This window comes from Mustela erminea, chromosome 7 (genome assembly GCF_009829155.1).
Source record: "Mustela erminea isolate mMusErm1 chromosome 7, mMusErm1.Pri, whole genome shotgun sequence".
Taxonomy (NCBI): Eukaryota; Metazoa; Chordata; class Mammalia; order Carnivora; family Mustelidae; genus Mustela; species Mustela erminea.
Window position 1 is genome coordinate 74,866,273 of NC_045620.1, and position 15,338 is coordinate 74,881,610.

At 40.9% G+C, this 15,338-nt stretch overlaps 1 protein-coding gene across 5 annotated transcripts in view; it reads left to right on the top strand.

The window, feature by feature from the left end:
• EML6 (EMAP like 6) overlaps positions 1–15,338 on the top strand; it is a 277,855-nt gene that overhangs the window by 94,988 nt on the left and 167,529 nt on the right. For all 5 annotated transcript variants that reach the window (XM_032352130.1, XM_032352133.1, XM_032352134.1 and 2 more), the window contains exon 3: positions 13,026–13,185. In XM_032352130.1, the coding sequence (XP_032208021.1) occupies positions 13,026–13,185 (160 nt within the window). The remainder of the gene's footprint in view (positions 1–13,025; positions 13,186–15,338) is intronic.

Genomic DNA, 15,338 nt, shown 5'->3' on the forward strand with positions numbered 1-15,338 from the left:
AAGAATGGAAAGAAAAAGAAATTTTTAAAAAGATTAAAAAGGGAAGAAAAACTAGAAAACAAGAAACCAGATGAATAATGCATAAGGTAAGTGGCAGAAATAAATCCAAATATCTCAGTGATTATATGAAGTACAAATAAACTCTGTTCGCCAGTTAACAGATACAGATTTTCACTTGGAATTAAAAAAACCAGTTATATCCTTGTAAGAGATATCCCTAAAGGTTAAGAATGCAGAAAGGTGGACAGTAAAAAGATAGGAAAGATGTACCAGGTAAATTCTACCCAAAAGGAAGCTTATATAGCTCAATTAATATCTTGTAAAATAGAATTTAAAGCATAATCAAATACTAGTGATAAACAACATAACTACATGATAATAAAGTGGTTTGCCAAGAAAATAAAAAGTCCTAAGCTTGTATATACCAATAACATAGCCTAATAAATAAAAAGCAAAACTCAACAGATCTATGTGGAGAAATTGATCCATTCACATTCAGTGGGAGATACTGGTACTCTTTTCTGTGGTTGATAGATAAAGCAGTCAAGAAAAGTAGCAAAGGAAAGAACATCCCAAGAGACATTTCTAAGGTTGGCTCTTAGGCTTTTGAGGACCCAGTCATCAAAAGCATACTCCTTCTCACTTCTCTTTCAGCACAGCAGAGTCCAATTATAACCAGTTTTTGCCCCTAGAGCCTGGAGGTCTAAAAGTACTCTTTGGCACCTGGTCAACTAAGGGCACAGGTGCCAGACACTTGCTCAGCATTTTCTTATGGAAATCACCCCTTCTTTATATTAATTCATACCCACATGAAAGAGCCAGTTGTTTGCTCATTCTCGCCTCTTCTCCCTGTGCCTCTTGGATCACCTATTCTTGCTTTACGATAGGACGCAAAGATAGATGATCTTGCACCCCATTTTAATCTTTCCACGTTGTTCACATTGTCTGCGGTGATAAGAGATAATGGTAGTGGGAGAGGGGACATTACTCTGTAAAACCATCTCTATGCAGTAGAAACAGATAATCTTGCACATATAGATCTTAAATTTTTTTTTTCTTTAGCTAGTCATTATGCCAAGTTCAGTGTTAGCTCTGCAAAGATAGAATCCCAGCGGTTCAGAATTGAGGGTGGTGGTCAAGAGTCAAGCATGGACTTCTAGTTCTGGCAAACATGTGGGACTGAAGTGACAGATGCTTACCTTCCCACACTTCCGGCCCCTCTCTAAACGCATAGAAATGCTGGAAAAAGCATAACACCCCAACATAAAGACAGAGGAAACTTGAAAGGGAGGAAAAGAGGGGAAGGAGAAGGAATAAAATAAAAACAAAGGGTGGTGCTGTCAGCCAAGAGCAAAATAAAAACCAAAGCTCTAAGTGCAAGAGTTGCCATAGTGTGGTACCCCTGGTTCCCAGATGCTCAGGGGTGGTCTTGGAAGTAATAGTTCCATAAATATAAGTTCTGATCACAGTCAACTAAGTCAATTAGATATGCAAATCTTGCCTTTACTAGAAGAGACTGGAGCTTCAGCTCAACCTAATGCTTATCCTTGGAATAGACTTGAGGGTTTGGAGGTTGAATGGCAATAAAATTTAGGGCTCTTTTATAGCTTTATCTTTGCCTCATACCTTCATCAAGTCACACCTCCCCTCCGCTAGCAGCTCTAAGTCCCCAGTTATGACTTGGGTTTAAACATTTACCTTAGACACCCACTGCCACAAAAGTGCCATTGTTAAGCACTGGAGAATACCTTGCATTTTGATCCAGCTGGTTAGGGAATTAGTAAGTCAGAGGTCAACTCTTGCATGGCCAAAGAGCCAAAACAACTTTAAAATTGTCATTTTATGGCACTCTCACAGAGCCAAGCAACTCTGTAATTTTAAAAATCAAAACTGGCCACTTTTCCATTTAGATGACCACCCACATGGAGGAAGTACTTCCAGGGTTCTCCTCATCCTGTATTATAATCTCATAGGTGTGAAATACAGCTTGTTACCTCTCCTTGTGGTTCTGACTCTCCAGTCACAAATGGAGCACCATCTGAAATGTTTGACATAGAACATTTTGAGGAAATGGAAACGATGATACCATTTAGAATTCAGCAGTGGAACAAGAGGCCATTGACTACAGCCTTGAGATCTGTGGCTCAGTTGACATGGTGTTTACACCGTTGTGAGGCTTGCTGTCCACCTTCCAGATCCCTTGAGAATATAATCTAGCAAATAAGGCTTACCCTGAAAATAACTGCATGCTACTTTACAATAGAAGTAGAATATTCCAAGAGCAGAACAGATAGAGGTAGTAACATTTTGCCATCTGGCAAAGCCACTAGACCAGATGGATTCACTAATGACTTCTCTAAAGTATTTAATCAGACCTTACTGAAACACATGACTGGCATATTTAATTATCCTAAATTAACAGGACTTCTGCCAAATATAGCCCTCAATGCTTGAGTCATGCTCCTTCCTTGAAGAGGAAAAAACAAGATGAATAGCTCCAGAAAGCTGGGTTTCATGTAGACCCCTTTCATTACTGAACCTTCTCATTACCAAATTGTTGTGTTATAGTCTTAAGGCAGTAGTTCTCCTTTTTCAAAGAATGAATTGTAAGACAAGCCATGCTGATCAAATTCATTTTATCAGTAACAATTGTACTTGATGAGAACATCTGGGGGTTGATAAATCTGATATAGTCATCAGATATCCCATCCTACTTCCTGCCTATGGAAGACTTCTAAATTACCAGATACATTCTTTTTTTTGGCATAAGTTAGTAAATTTTTATTTCTCTGTAACTGTTTTTTTTTTGTTTTTATTTGCTTTAATTTTTATATCTGTATCAAAGCAATGTAGATACACAAATCAAAGATTACAGAAGGCTTTATATAATGAAAAACTGCCTCTCCCCCACACTTTCCCGTCCCCAGTCTACTTTCCAAAGAATATTTTTGATTCTTAGCACTGTTGTTTTGTGTGTTTGTTTGTTTGCTTGGTTTTTGGTTTTTGTTCCTGGTATTTACCTCCACATCTCAAACCAGTATGATTAATTGCTATTTTGTAGTTAATCTGTTTTAGAGTCCAACTCATGACTGATATGCTTCTAAGATACTTGAGGATGTAGTTTACATATACCATTTTTCCTTTCCTTTCCTTCTCTTCCCCAAAGGATTATTTCATTATTTTCAAGTCCCTTAACATTTACCTTCGTAACTTTAAGTTGTATTTTTATACCTTTATTTTTGGAGTCATCAACTTTGAATAGTATCACTAGGCTCCCACTGTTGTATGGTGAAGATATTGATGTGAATATTCCACTAACGCTCTACCATTCTTTCATTCAGTATGTTTTTTGAGTCATCCATATTGATGTGTGTATCAGTAGTACATTCCTTGTTATTTCTGAGAACAATTCCATTGTATGAATACATAATAACGTCGTTATCCATTCACCCATTGATGGCCATTTGCATTATTTTCTGTTTTTTGCTATTATAAATAAAGCTACTACAAACAATCGTATATACATTTTTGTTTAGACATGTCCTTTCTCTTAGGTAAATAACTAGGAATGGAATTGCTAGATCATATAGTAAGTATATATTTAACTTTATAAGAAACTGCCAAATACTTTCCAAAGTGATTTCTCATTTTACACTCCCATCAACAAGGTATGTACATTCCAATTGCCCTACATCTTCAGCAATACCCGGAATGTCAGTCTTTCTAATTATAGTGGTCTTTGACAATGTTCAAGTCTTTTGGCCATATTTTAACTATGTTTTAACTATGGTTGTCTTCTTACTATTACTATTTAAGCATTCTTTATGTATTGAGGGCAAAAGTCTTTTATGAATTTTCATTACCAGTCCATGGCTTGTGTTTTCCTTTTCCTGATGGTGTCTTTCAAAGAGCAGAAGTCTAGTTTATCATTTTTCTTCTTTTATGGCTCTGTTGTTTTGTGTTAAGAAACATTGTCTTTCAAAGGTTACAAATGTCTGGTCATGTGTTTTTTCTATCAGTTGTATACTTTTAGTTCTTATACTGAGATCTCTGGTCATTTGGGATAATTTTTGTGGATGATGAGAGATAAATGTTGAGGTTCATTTTCTCCATATGGATGTCTAAATGTCCCCAAAGCTATCCCTCCTCCTTTAAGTTACCTTAACACCTTGGTTGGAAATCAATTGACCATATAAGCCTGGGTCTATTTCTAGACTCAATTCTGTTCCATCAATCTTTCGTCTATCCTTATACCAAAACTATACTGTCTTAAATCTGACTCTGTTCTATAAAGGCTTTACCCAGAACTTCCCCTTCTATTAACATTTTTACTCAGATTTATTTATTTCAGTAGTTGAGTCCAAATTCTCACACTGTCAATCTTGACTGAATTAGATTTCCAAAGTCTGTTCTTGCCTAGGATATTTCCTCCTTAGGATAACTTCTTTAGATAACCTATCTTGTCCATTTCATGTGGTTCTTAACAGTTTAATTCTTAGAGGGTAGTCTTATTTTTAAATTTTGAGGGTTATTTCACAATAACTCTATGGAGATGAGTTTGCTTGGCTTAGAATGTCAATCCTCAGGAGTGAAGGATGGTTTTCATATGTTTGTTTGGAGCAGGTTCTATCATGTGGCAGTTAATGAATAATAACAATACCTATATAGTGCTCACTAGCTTTTAAGCACCACTGTTTGAGTCACTGTCACTTAGGATTTATTAAACCCTCACAATTATGCCTATCTTCTTTCAAATAGGTACTGTTATTATTCTGATTTTATTCTTGTTTTGGGGGGAGCACATAGAAGTTAAGTAATTTGCTGAAGATGATTTGTGAGAAACTATTTTGTGCCAGTTAAGTAGAGGAGATATGCTTCAGTGATGTACAGATGACTGTTTAATAGCGAGCTCTTCAAGAGAAAAAATGTATACATACACCCTCAAAGGTTTGTGATAAATTTTGCTGGTGTAAATGATGGGTGGCACACAATTTACAAATAATAGAAAAGTATTACACTCTACTGTAAATTTCATACAGCCAGTCGATTCTCATAGAATGCTTTCATTGATTTCTGTTGAACTCATGTATCTGTGGCCAAACTTTGGTTGCAGTTCAACTATGATCTGACAAAATCAGATGAGGAATGAATGCTTGATTACTCTGTGGTTCAGAAAAGAAGTCTCTCACATCATTGACAAATGAGTGTAGTTCTGACATGAATGGTATTTTCAATTATATTACTAAGACAAAAGTGAAACAACAAAGACATATCTCAGAACTTCAATCATTTGCCAATGATGTGAGCTACTTCTCTGCTGAACTGGATGATATTTTTTGAATATTGGAAGAATATTTTCTAAATTTTTTGTGTGACTCACAATGTAACAGCTATAGACATGACACCTTTTTAAGTTTATTCTGCATTATTAGCATTTTATCCTTTTATGTCTTAAGTGCAGACAACTAACAAAACAATAAATCAAGCTTTATTTGTGGTGTTTGTTGATTTACATGATGTAACTATCACAATGGCTGATTTCAAAACCACTAAAGTGATAGTATGGATTGAAAAGAGGTTTGCATTGACACATCATTCTATAGTATTTCTACCATAGAAAGAGGAGAATGGTAAATAGTCAAGATAATAGTCAAATGTAGTAAAATCATTAGGAAATAATGAGTTTTAGTGTATATTCTTTTAGTTGTAAGTTTATATAATTTAATATTTGATAGTGGTTGTGTTTAACAATTGATTCTGAAAATTGCTAAAATGTAACCGCTCTTGCTGATCAGTTTGAGCTGGCTTCAGCATGCCACTGCACACTTTGGTCCCAGGCAGCAAAACCACTATGCTCTTAACCACTCTTCTACATGGTATTAAAGCATTACTAGAGTATATTTCCATACCAATACAGGTATGGTGGTACTAAGCATGGAGGATATATTACATTTCTTTATTTTTCTAGATCACATTAACTCCCATTAAATGTACCACCCATCCAGATGGTTGAGAAGTCCAACTTGAGGGACTTCTGTGCTCAACCATTCGGGTACCCTCAGGCTCACACAGGTCAGGAACATGGCAATGGACCACTGGTGGTCTATCCACATTGTCATCACTTCCTTTCATCCTGCCAAAGCCTACCTGAGGCAGGGCCCTCCCTCTTTGTGGTATCAGATAAGATTATGGTCCCAGTGATGGCACTCTAGTGCTGAGGGCATTCTGGGGGACAGACACTGGAGCACAGCAACCTCCATCTGTGGCTGCACTACCTCTAGGTTACTGTGTTCAGATAAAACCTTCCTTTGCCTTTTCTTCCTTTGGTGCACATCCACTGAAGCTGGCCACTCCCTCTCCAGAAGGCAGCTGTCTCCCCACTTCCCTCAAACAGTTCAACCCAATCACATGGATGCACTTATGCACATTGGGAAATTTCTTTAATGTTATTTTCAAGGTAGGCAGAAAGAAAGGTTTCATGCTTTCCTGGTGAGACTATTTTAAAGAAGAGATAATAACATTAATCTATTACTGAGAGAATCACTGAAGTAGCCTGGGCAAAAATGAAATGAGGCTTTAAAAAGTAAAATCGGGGGCAGGGGTGCCTGGGTGGTTCAGTCAGTTGGGTGTGAGACTCTTGATTTCTTGGGTCATGATCTTGATGTCCCGTGTTGGGTGCTGTGCTTGGCAGGGAGTGAGTCATCTTGAGGATTCTCTCTATCCTCTGCACCTCCCCCTCAAATAAATACATTAATCTTCAAAAAAAAAAAAAAAGTAAAAGTAAAGTCAGGGCCTCTTGGCTGGTTCAGTCAGTACAGCATGCAACTCTTGATCTTGGGGTTATGGCTTCAAGCCCCATGTTGGGTTTAGAGATTACTTAAAAATAAAATCTTTTTTTTTTTTTTAAAGATTTTATTTATTTATTTTACAGAGAGAGAGAGATCACAAGTAGACAGAGAGGCAGGCAGAGAGAGAGAGGGAAGCAGGCTCCCTGCTGAGCAGAGAGCCCGATACGGGACTCGATCCCAGGACCCTGAGATCATGACCTGAGCTGAAGGCAGTGGCTTAACCCACTGAGCCACCCAGGCGCCCAAAAATAAAATCTTAAAAAAAAAGTGAAGTCAGAATCATGAGCATTTTTTAAATGCATGCTGTTAGAACAAGTACTCAAATATAATTTTTAGCCTTCAGGAATTAAGAGTGATTAATGTTGATTAGTGTTTTCTGTTTAACCTTTATAAGCAAGGCTCCCTCTTTCCATGACCCTATTAATTCTAATCTCCTCATGCAACATATTTGGAAATCAGCCTGATTTCATTTGACATCAGAAAGACATGCTTTTGCCCTCCTGGCATGCTGGAGAAACAAATCAATTCCTTCTCCCGGATAGGGTGATGAAAGTCCGCTGCAGTGCTTTCTATTGCTATGGTAACGGAAGATGGGATTTCCCAAGGGAAACAGATTTTTATATACACAGAGAAAAGCAGTTCTTTAAAAGCTTGATCCCTTTTTTGTTGCTGCGTGTATAATATTATCAATGCAATAAACTGAGTACCAAAGGAAAAATTGAATGACACCCACCTTTTCATATAGGTGTGGACTGAGACCTCGAGTGATTCAAGCAAGATCTTCAGTGAAAGGGAGTCAGTTTTTAAAGTTTTAATATTGTGGCATTGCTTTTATAACTATAATGATTTGCAAGATTTGCAAAGGGCAAGTTTTCTTAGAAGAACACAGAAGAGACTTGATTTATGGACTCTCAGATAGCAGCTAGACTTACAATATAAGTAAGTAGGATTGATACTTCCAGTCTCAGAAAGACTTACAACACTGTAATATGATGAAGATGATGGGAGACCCAGAGTAGAACAGATATGTTGTGTAGTCACCATTACACAACACTTTACACTTCTGTAATCTTCTCCCTGGGAAGTACTCAATAGTTGGCTATTTCATAGATGAAATCTTATCAGAAGGAATTCAAGAGGTATGATTCTTTCCATGACAGCCCCTTTTGCGGATACGAGGACCTAACTTCCTTTAATCTGTCGGCTCATCTAAAGGCATTATAATCTGCAGGGTAGATTTTAGGCTCAGGGCACCTCTGTGGAAGGAGCGAAGAACAATTTTGCAGTATGCGGCAGGGGGTGGATTTGGTTTTATGGGAGGAAAATACATACATATATACACATCTGTCATTTGAGTGCTTCTGAACTAAAATTCCAAAGATGCTTTGGGATTAGGCAAAAGCAGATCCTGCTTAAAACAACTTTTCTGGAAATTCTTGAGTTCCTAAAGGCAGAGGTATGGGAAGAAGGGAATAGATACCTTGATGGTAACTTCCAACCTGCTTCTTGTAGAAGTGATTCTACGACTGTCCCATTCCTGACACCTTGTATATTATGCTCTTGCAAATCCAAAGATTAAAGTTTGATGGTTTTCCTCCTGGTCTCTGCTGAGCTTTAAAGAGTGCTGAGTGCTGTTGAAATGATATGACAAATTTAAAACAAAAGTGAAGTTCCATTTGGCTGTGCTCTAAAAGGTACACAGAAGCCATCATTCTGGTGGAAGGAGTGACGTTTCTGGGGAGCTGATGGGAAGGTAACAAATGGCAAAATGAATAAAGGTTGTTCTCTGTTCTCTCTATTCTTGACATGGACATGGGTAAATAGAAACATTATGAGTCATTTTCAGCAACCAAGTTGCACACAAGCCAGAGAGGTGAGGTCAGAGAGTCTTGGCTTACAAAAGGAGAAACAAGAAAACTGATAATATATTCAAATGGCAAAGGTGGAATCTGGATCAGTGGGTATCACGCACTGGGAAGAGATGATGTAAAGAACAGCGTAAAAGGAGTTACGACAAAAAAATTTTTTAAAAATTTCCAATGTGAACTTTTTAATGAATGTGATCAATTATGAGCCTTGATGTGAAGGAAAAGACCAATAATGAGAGTAAAAATATTTGAAATCCATACTGAGATGTTTTTGGTCATACCACTGATTGAGTAGTTTAGATTGGCAAGTTATTTGGAAGTACTCTTTCAAGACTTCTTGAAAGCTGTCTATTTCATCCCCCACCCTATTCAAGGAAGCAAGAAAGGTTGGAAATCCTCAAATAGCAAGAACTGCCTGGAAGAGTGAATTTTTAAAAATTCTGTGTACTTCCAGACCCCAGGCATCTACCAAATATTTCAAACATTTAAAAAAAGATTTTATCTATTTATTTGAGAGAGAAAGAGAGTTGGGGTGAGGAGCAGAGGGAGAGGGAGAAGCAGACTTCCTGATGAGCAGGGAGCCTGATGCGGGGCTCAATCCCAGGACCCTGGGATCAGGACCTGAGCCAAAGTCAGATGCTTAACCAACTCAGCCACCCAGGTGCCCCATCCAAACATTTTTAAACAGAAGCTATGATCTGGCAGACTTTCAGTTATGTCTCTTGATAGTGTCTCTGACCATCTAGGGGGATGACACACGTTCTCTGTTTTCCAGTTCTTGCCTACAACCTATTGCCCACATCAGTGTGGTGAGACAATACAGCAGCCATGATGTTGGCGTCATTTGCTCCCTCTTCTGCAGGCACTTTATTGCTTACTCTACCATGTGATGCTCCGGTCAGACCCTCTTCTTGATAGTCCTTAGGACTCCAAGCATGGTGCTAACCTGAGGGATCTCCTTGGTTTCCTCACTAAAAATTGGGTTAGTCCATCTTTTCCCAGGATCAGGCCCCATAGGCTTTAACTCTAATGCTGCAAATTCTGTGAGTTTAAAAGTTGCCCAAGCAAATAACTTCAGGCAACTTTGACATGCTTAGGCTTTTCCTTAGCCTTCAGCACCCAAAAAGTTTTTTTTCTCTTTCCCTTAAGTATCTCTTGACTCTTTTTTCCATCTACCCTACTTCTTACCTAACTGTCGCCTATCTCCTCATTGGCCTCCTTGGCTCTTCTCCTAATACTTCTCACCCATCTGTCCTTCCCACTTCCTCACTGCTGCTGGAGTTACCTTACTAAAATATGCAACTGTTCATGCCATGTCCTCCAATAATTGGCAGTTGTGCCCTGACCTCCTGGCCTGCTTAAAAGGGCTTAGAAGGCTGCCCTGGCCTACCTGACCCATCTCATTTTCTGCTACTGTCTGCAGACTGAATTTAAGTGTTGCCTTTATACATGGATGCCCTTTTCCCCTTGTATATGTGTTACCTTTTTCTGGTACTCCATATAAAGATTCCCTATGATATATTTTCCAGCAAGCCCTTGTTAGATGGCGACGCAGATCCTGGCAACACAGGTGTTTCTTATTCCAGAGCTCCCAGGTGTTTCTTATCCCAGGGCTCCTCTGAAGGCTACAGAACTGAGATCTGTGGGGGTGGGCCTTGCTATGCAGAGACTGGTGGTGGAGACAGCATCAAGGGTCGGATCCCACACTTTGAGCTGCCTCTGACACGCAGTGCCTCCCAGGGTATCTCCTCCCTAACCCCTGCATCTGGACCTGCACTCAGTCCCCCACACATCAGAAGCCATGACGCCTACCTGACCCTTGTTTGCCTTCCTGGGAAAACTTGCACTGCCCCCACCCTGCCCAGGCGGTGCCCAGGCCCATGGTCATCCCTGACCATACTCACAGGGGAACATCTGATGGAGGGGGCTGGGGTGAAGAGGCCGGCTGACCCATCTCAGGCCACTGGCAGTTGGGCTGTGTCAGAGACGGGGAGCAAAGCTCTGAGGCTGTTCTTCAGGGGAGAGGCTAGAGGAACCAGCAGCAGGGATCTCCTGGGACAATTCTGGACGATTCGCTGTTGCCCAGAGGAACAACTGGCCCAGAGGATGTGCGGTGAATGTGGATTCCAGTTGCTCGGCCTTGGACCTTTGCTGTTGGATTGGGCCCCGGGGGCTGCTGCAGAAAACGCCAAGGTCCAAGTCTTTCCTCTGAGAAGGTGGCAGACTAGCGTTGCAGCTGGGGTTATGTGCATTCCACTCTCCGGTTCTGGCCTTGGGCGGTACCACCCCTGCATAGCCTTTGGGCCAGTGCCCATCCCAACACCTGGCCTGACTCCTGGGCTTAAGTGCTCCTCACCGTGACTCTGAGGGTCAGGGGAAAGGGCACGAGGCATTACGGAGGACTGAGGTTTTCCTGACAGATGATACGAGCCAAACTTCTTACAGGGGCGTCCCACGTTAGGGGCCTCTGGCACTCGGAGTACCCAGGTGTTCCTCATCCCTGTACTCCTGCACCGCCCCCGGAAGAACTCGCCGAGATTCCCTTAGATCACGCTTCTTCGTTCAGGCGAGAGGTGTTAGGGCAGGAGCACCTGGGGCCTGATAGGCGGTCCTCCGAGCCGCCCCTGACGCGCAGTCCCTCCCAGCCCATCCTCTCCTTGCCCCTGCATGTGGCCTCTCACACCTTCTCCCCTCCAGCTACAGAGTGCGCCCTGCGGGTGCCACCTGCACCTTGTTTTAAAAGAAAACAAAAACCCAACGAAGCACCAGCCTGCGCAGGAGAGTGCATGTGGAACGGACCTCCAGTGTGCGGAGTAGTACCGCCAGTGAGGACTGGTGCAGGGGACCTTGGGAACACCCTGCAAGACATGGGGCACTGCGGCGCCAGGGTACAAGGGCCTGCGGAGGCCCTCGGTGAGGAAGGGGGATGGTACTCAAGGGTCCTGGGCAAAAGACCGCACAGGGTTTGGTGGGAGGCCCAGGAAGGCAGCTCAGTGGGGTGAGGATGAGGACGAGCTCCGGGGGATAGCCGAGGGAGCTTGGTCGCGGCAGAACTTGGGGGAAGCACACGTGTAGACCGGAGAGCGGCAGAAGTAATCTGTGTTTGAAAGACGCACGGTATCCAGAGAGACGCATGTGTTGCTTGTATATAAATGCCGGTTACACAAGCGTTGATAATGAAACTTGCTTTGAGTGCTTACTCTGAGCCCGGTGTTGTGCTGAAAGCTCTCTGTGCTGTATATTGTCTGCTTTTATGTCGTACCTCCATTTTCTAGATAAGGAACGGGAGACAAAGAGATGAACAAACCCAAAGAACCAGAGGTAGTAAGGGGCGGGCCCCTGCCAATCCAGGGCTGCTTATAGAGCATATATTTGTATTAAAATCATGCTGAAAGTTGAAAAGAAAAAAAAAAAAGTCAATTGTGTAAATGTTGAAATCAGAAAAGAAAATTCTTTCATTGTGTAAATGGTCACTAGTTTATATAGGTAATGTGCCTTTTAAAAAAATTCTCAGCACCTATTTTTAGAAAAACACGACTTCTTTACACAATGGTTTTAAAACAGTAGAGTAATTGCTCATCTAGGAATAGCAATAATGACCTTTCTTCCTCTTGACTGCTCCAGACTCCCTGAAATTCTAGTTGGTATTTGACCAAGTTTTATTTTGATTGGACTGTAGAGGAATAATGTTAAATAAACCACAAGCATGGTAATTTGTGGTTCTTTTGGTGTTAGTGATTTCTGTAAAATAGATATTTTCATTTAAAATGCATAATCTATGGCAACAGACATAAAAACAGCACTTGACTCTGAGACCCCTCCGTGCTTTGAAATCCTAATGAGGACAGCACCCGGAGCTTGTGCAAGCAGGTTTAATTAATTCTGAGAAGCACACTTTCTCCTAGCAACAGCTCTTTCCTTTTTTTCAAATTAAAGTCAAAAGCTAACTTGAAAAAGCTGAGTAATATTTTCAAAGTCAGTAAATATCCTGACATAAAGCAATTATAGAACCACATAGATTTTCTAAGCATAAAATTATGATCATAATAGTGTTTGATTTTCAAGGTAACCAAATGGGTAAGATCAGAGGAAATTATTGTTAAACTGTGCTAAGCCTCTTTTGCCATTCAACATTTCCATTAGACCAGCCAGGTAATTTATCGCTTTAGGACAGTTCAGACTCTTTCTCTTGAGATTTTCTTGTTAGATGATTGAAATGAGAAACATGTGGATTTTAAAAAAACATATTTTCCTTAACTTTGCTCAGGAGGACATGAAAAAAGGGCTGTTTTTTGTTTTTCTTTTTCAGCCTTGCCTTACACCCAGATAAAACTCTCGTTGCAACTGGCCAAGTTGGGAAGGAGCCATATATATGTATATGGGATTCCTATAATGTCCAGACTGTATCTATTCTTAAAGATGTCCATACCCATGGAGTCGCCTGCCTGGCTTTCGACTCAGATGGACAGGTGTGTATCTTTTTCCATTTCTGTTTTCTTTAATGATGTCTTACAAGTCACCTTGAATTACAGTGCACATAGCTTACAGGCTCAAAAGGTCTACTAATCTTGCTGCCTCCCCTTGTCTGCCTCCTAGAATCCTCCCCTGTTAGAGCCCTTCCAGCTGTTGCTCTGACCTCCAGCTCTGGGTGGGCCCCAGTTTTGTTTCCCTCAGTCTCCTTATTGGTTGAAAAGCCTACAGAAGGAAACAGTGGACTCAAGTTGATCTGATCCATCGTGACTCAGCAATTACACTTTGTTTCCATTTTAGCTTCCTAAATTTGGAATCAGAGTTGGACCAAACCTTTTTCATAGACTTCAAGCCCTGAGCATCTCCTTGGTTCCCTTTACTTTTAAAGGATAGCACCACCTCATAATAATTCACTGAGAAGATACTCTTTAACTCTTTACCTTGAGGTCTCTTCTAACTCCTACTTCTCCCTATCCATTCCCTGCAATTCAAGTAGCCACTGAGTCCTGCGTGTTTGTGACAATCTTTACAGTCACTGTCATGTACAGTCTCACCTACCCATTCTCTACCACTGTCCTTTACGTTCCAAATCCATGGCCTGCCTGACAGTTGAAACAACCTCTAACTACTAGTCTCCACACCATTGGTTGCTTGCTTAAACATTTCACCAACTGAAAATATTGTGAGAGCATTATATTTTTTTAATTATGGGTTTTTCTTCTTTTTTTTAATTAACATATAATGTATTATTTGTTTTGGGGGTACAGGTCTGTGATTCATCAGTCTTCCACAACACCCAGTACTCCCCACAACACATATCCTCCCCATTGTCCATCACCCATTCACCCCATCCTCTCACCCACCTCCCTTCCAAGAGCCCTCAGTTTGTTTCCCGAGATCAAGAGTCTCTTAGAGTTTGTCTCCATCTTTGGTTTTGGCTTGTTATATTTTTTTCCTGTCTTCCCCTCTGATCATCTGCCTTGTTTCTTAAATTTTACAGATCAGGGAGGTCATGTGGTGATTGTCTTTTTCTGACTGACTGATTTCCCTTAGCACAATACCCTCTAATTCCATCCAGATTGTTGCAAAAGGCAAGATTTCATTTTTTCTGATGGCTGAGTAATACTCCATTGTGTGTGTGTGTGTGTGTGTGTGTGTGTGTGTGTGTGTGTATATATATATACACACACACCACATCTTCCTTATCCATTCATCTGCTGATGGACTTCTGGGCTCTTTACACAGTTTGGCTGTTATGGACATTGCTGCTCTAAACACTGCGGTGCAGGTGCCCCTTCACATCACTACATTTGTATCTTCGGGTAAAGACCCAGTAGTGCAATTGCTGGGTCACAGAGCAGTGAAAGCATTACTTTAAAAACACCAAAAGCTTGGAGAACTCCGTGAATTAAGTCCACACTTTGTGGCTGGGTATTCCAGGCTACCCAACTTTTATAGCTTTGTCTTTTATCTCCTTGCTGTCACACTGGACACATCCATGAGATTCCTCTACCCGACCTGGCACTTTTGTTCCTCCAGCCCCTCCCTCATACTGTTTCTCCACCTTAAGTGTCCTACTCACCCTCCTTGCCACTTAAAGTGATTCATTCTTCCAAGACACTTCAAGGGTCTTCAAAGGACACACTTTCCTGAAGCCTTCCCAGGACCCCTAACAAACTTGGCTTCTTGCCTTTGACTTCCAGCAGCCTTTGGCAGAAAAGATTTGTTCATGTTACAGATGACAGTTACATGTCGGTTTTCAAACTGTGTTATAGAAAAGGCAGTCCACACACACAGGGAGGATTCCCAACTTGTACTGCCTTCACCTCCTCACTAAGGCTGTGCCTTTTCCCCAACCTTTTCAGTGATCCTGGGCCACCCTTCCTTGTATATCTGCCAATTAATTTTTTTAAATTTAATTTTTGGCAAATTTCAGAGTTAATTTTGTAGGGGCATGCTGTGGAAAGACCTGTGCAATTATTCTGAGGCTTGACCAGCCTGAGAGTTGGGGGCAGTTTGAGTGGATTATAGGACTTGAGCTGGTTTGAGTCACTTTTCAAACAGTTACATTTACTTAGTGTTTCCTGCTGTTTTGAGAGGGTAGTGATCATTATTAGATTCGGTACATATGTAGACCCCTGGCATACATAGT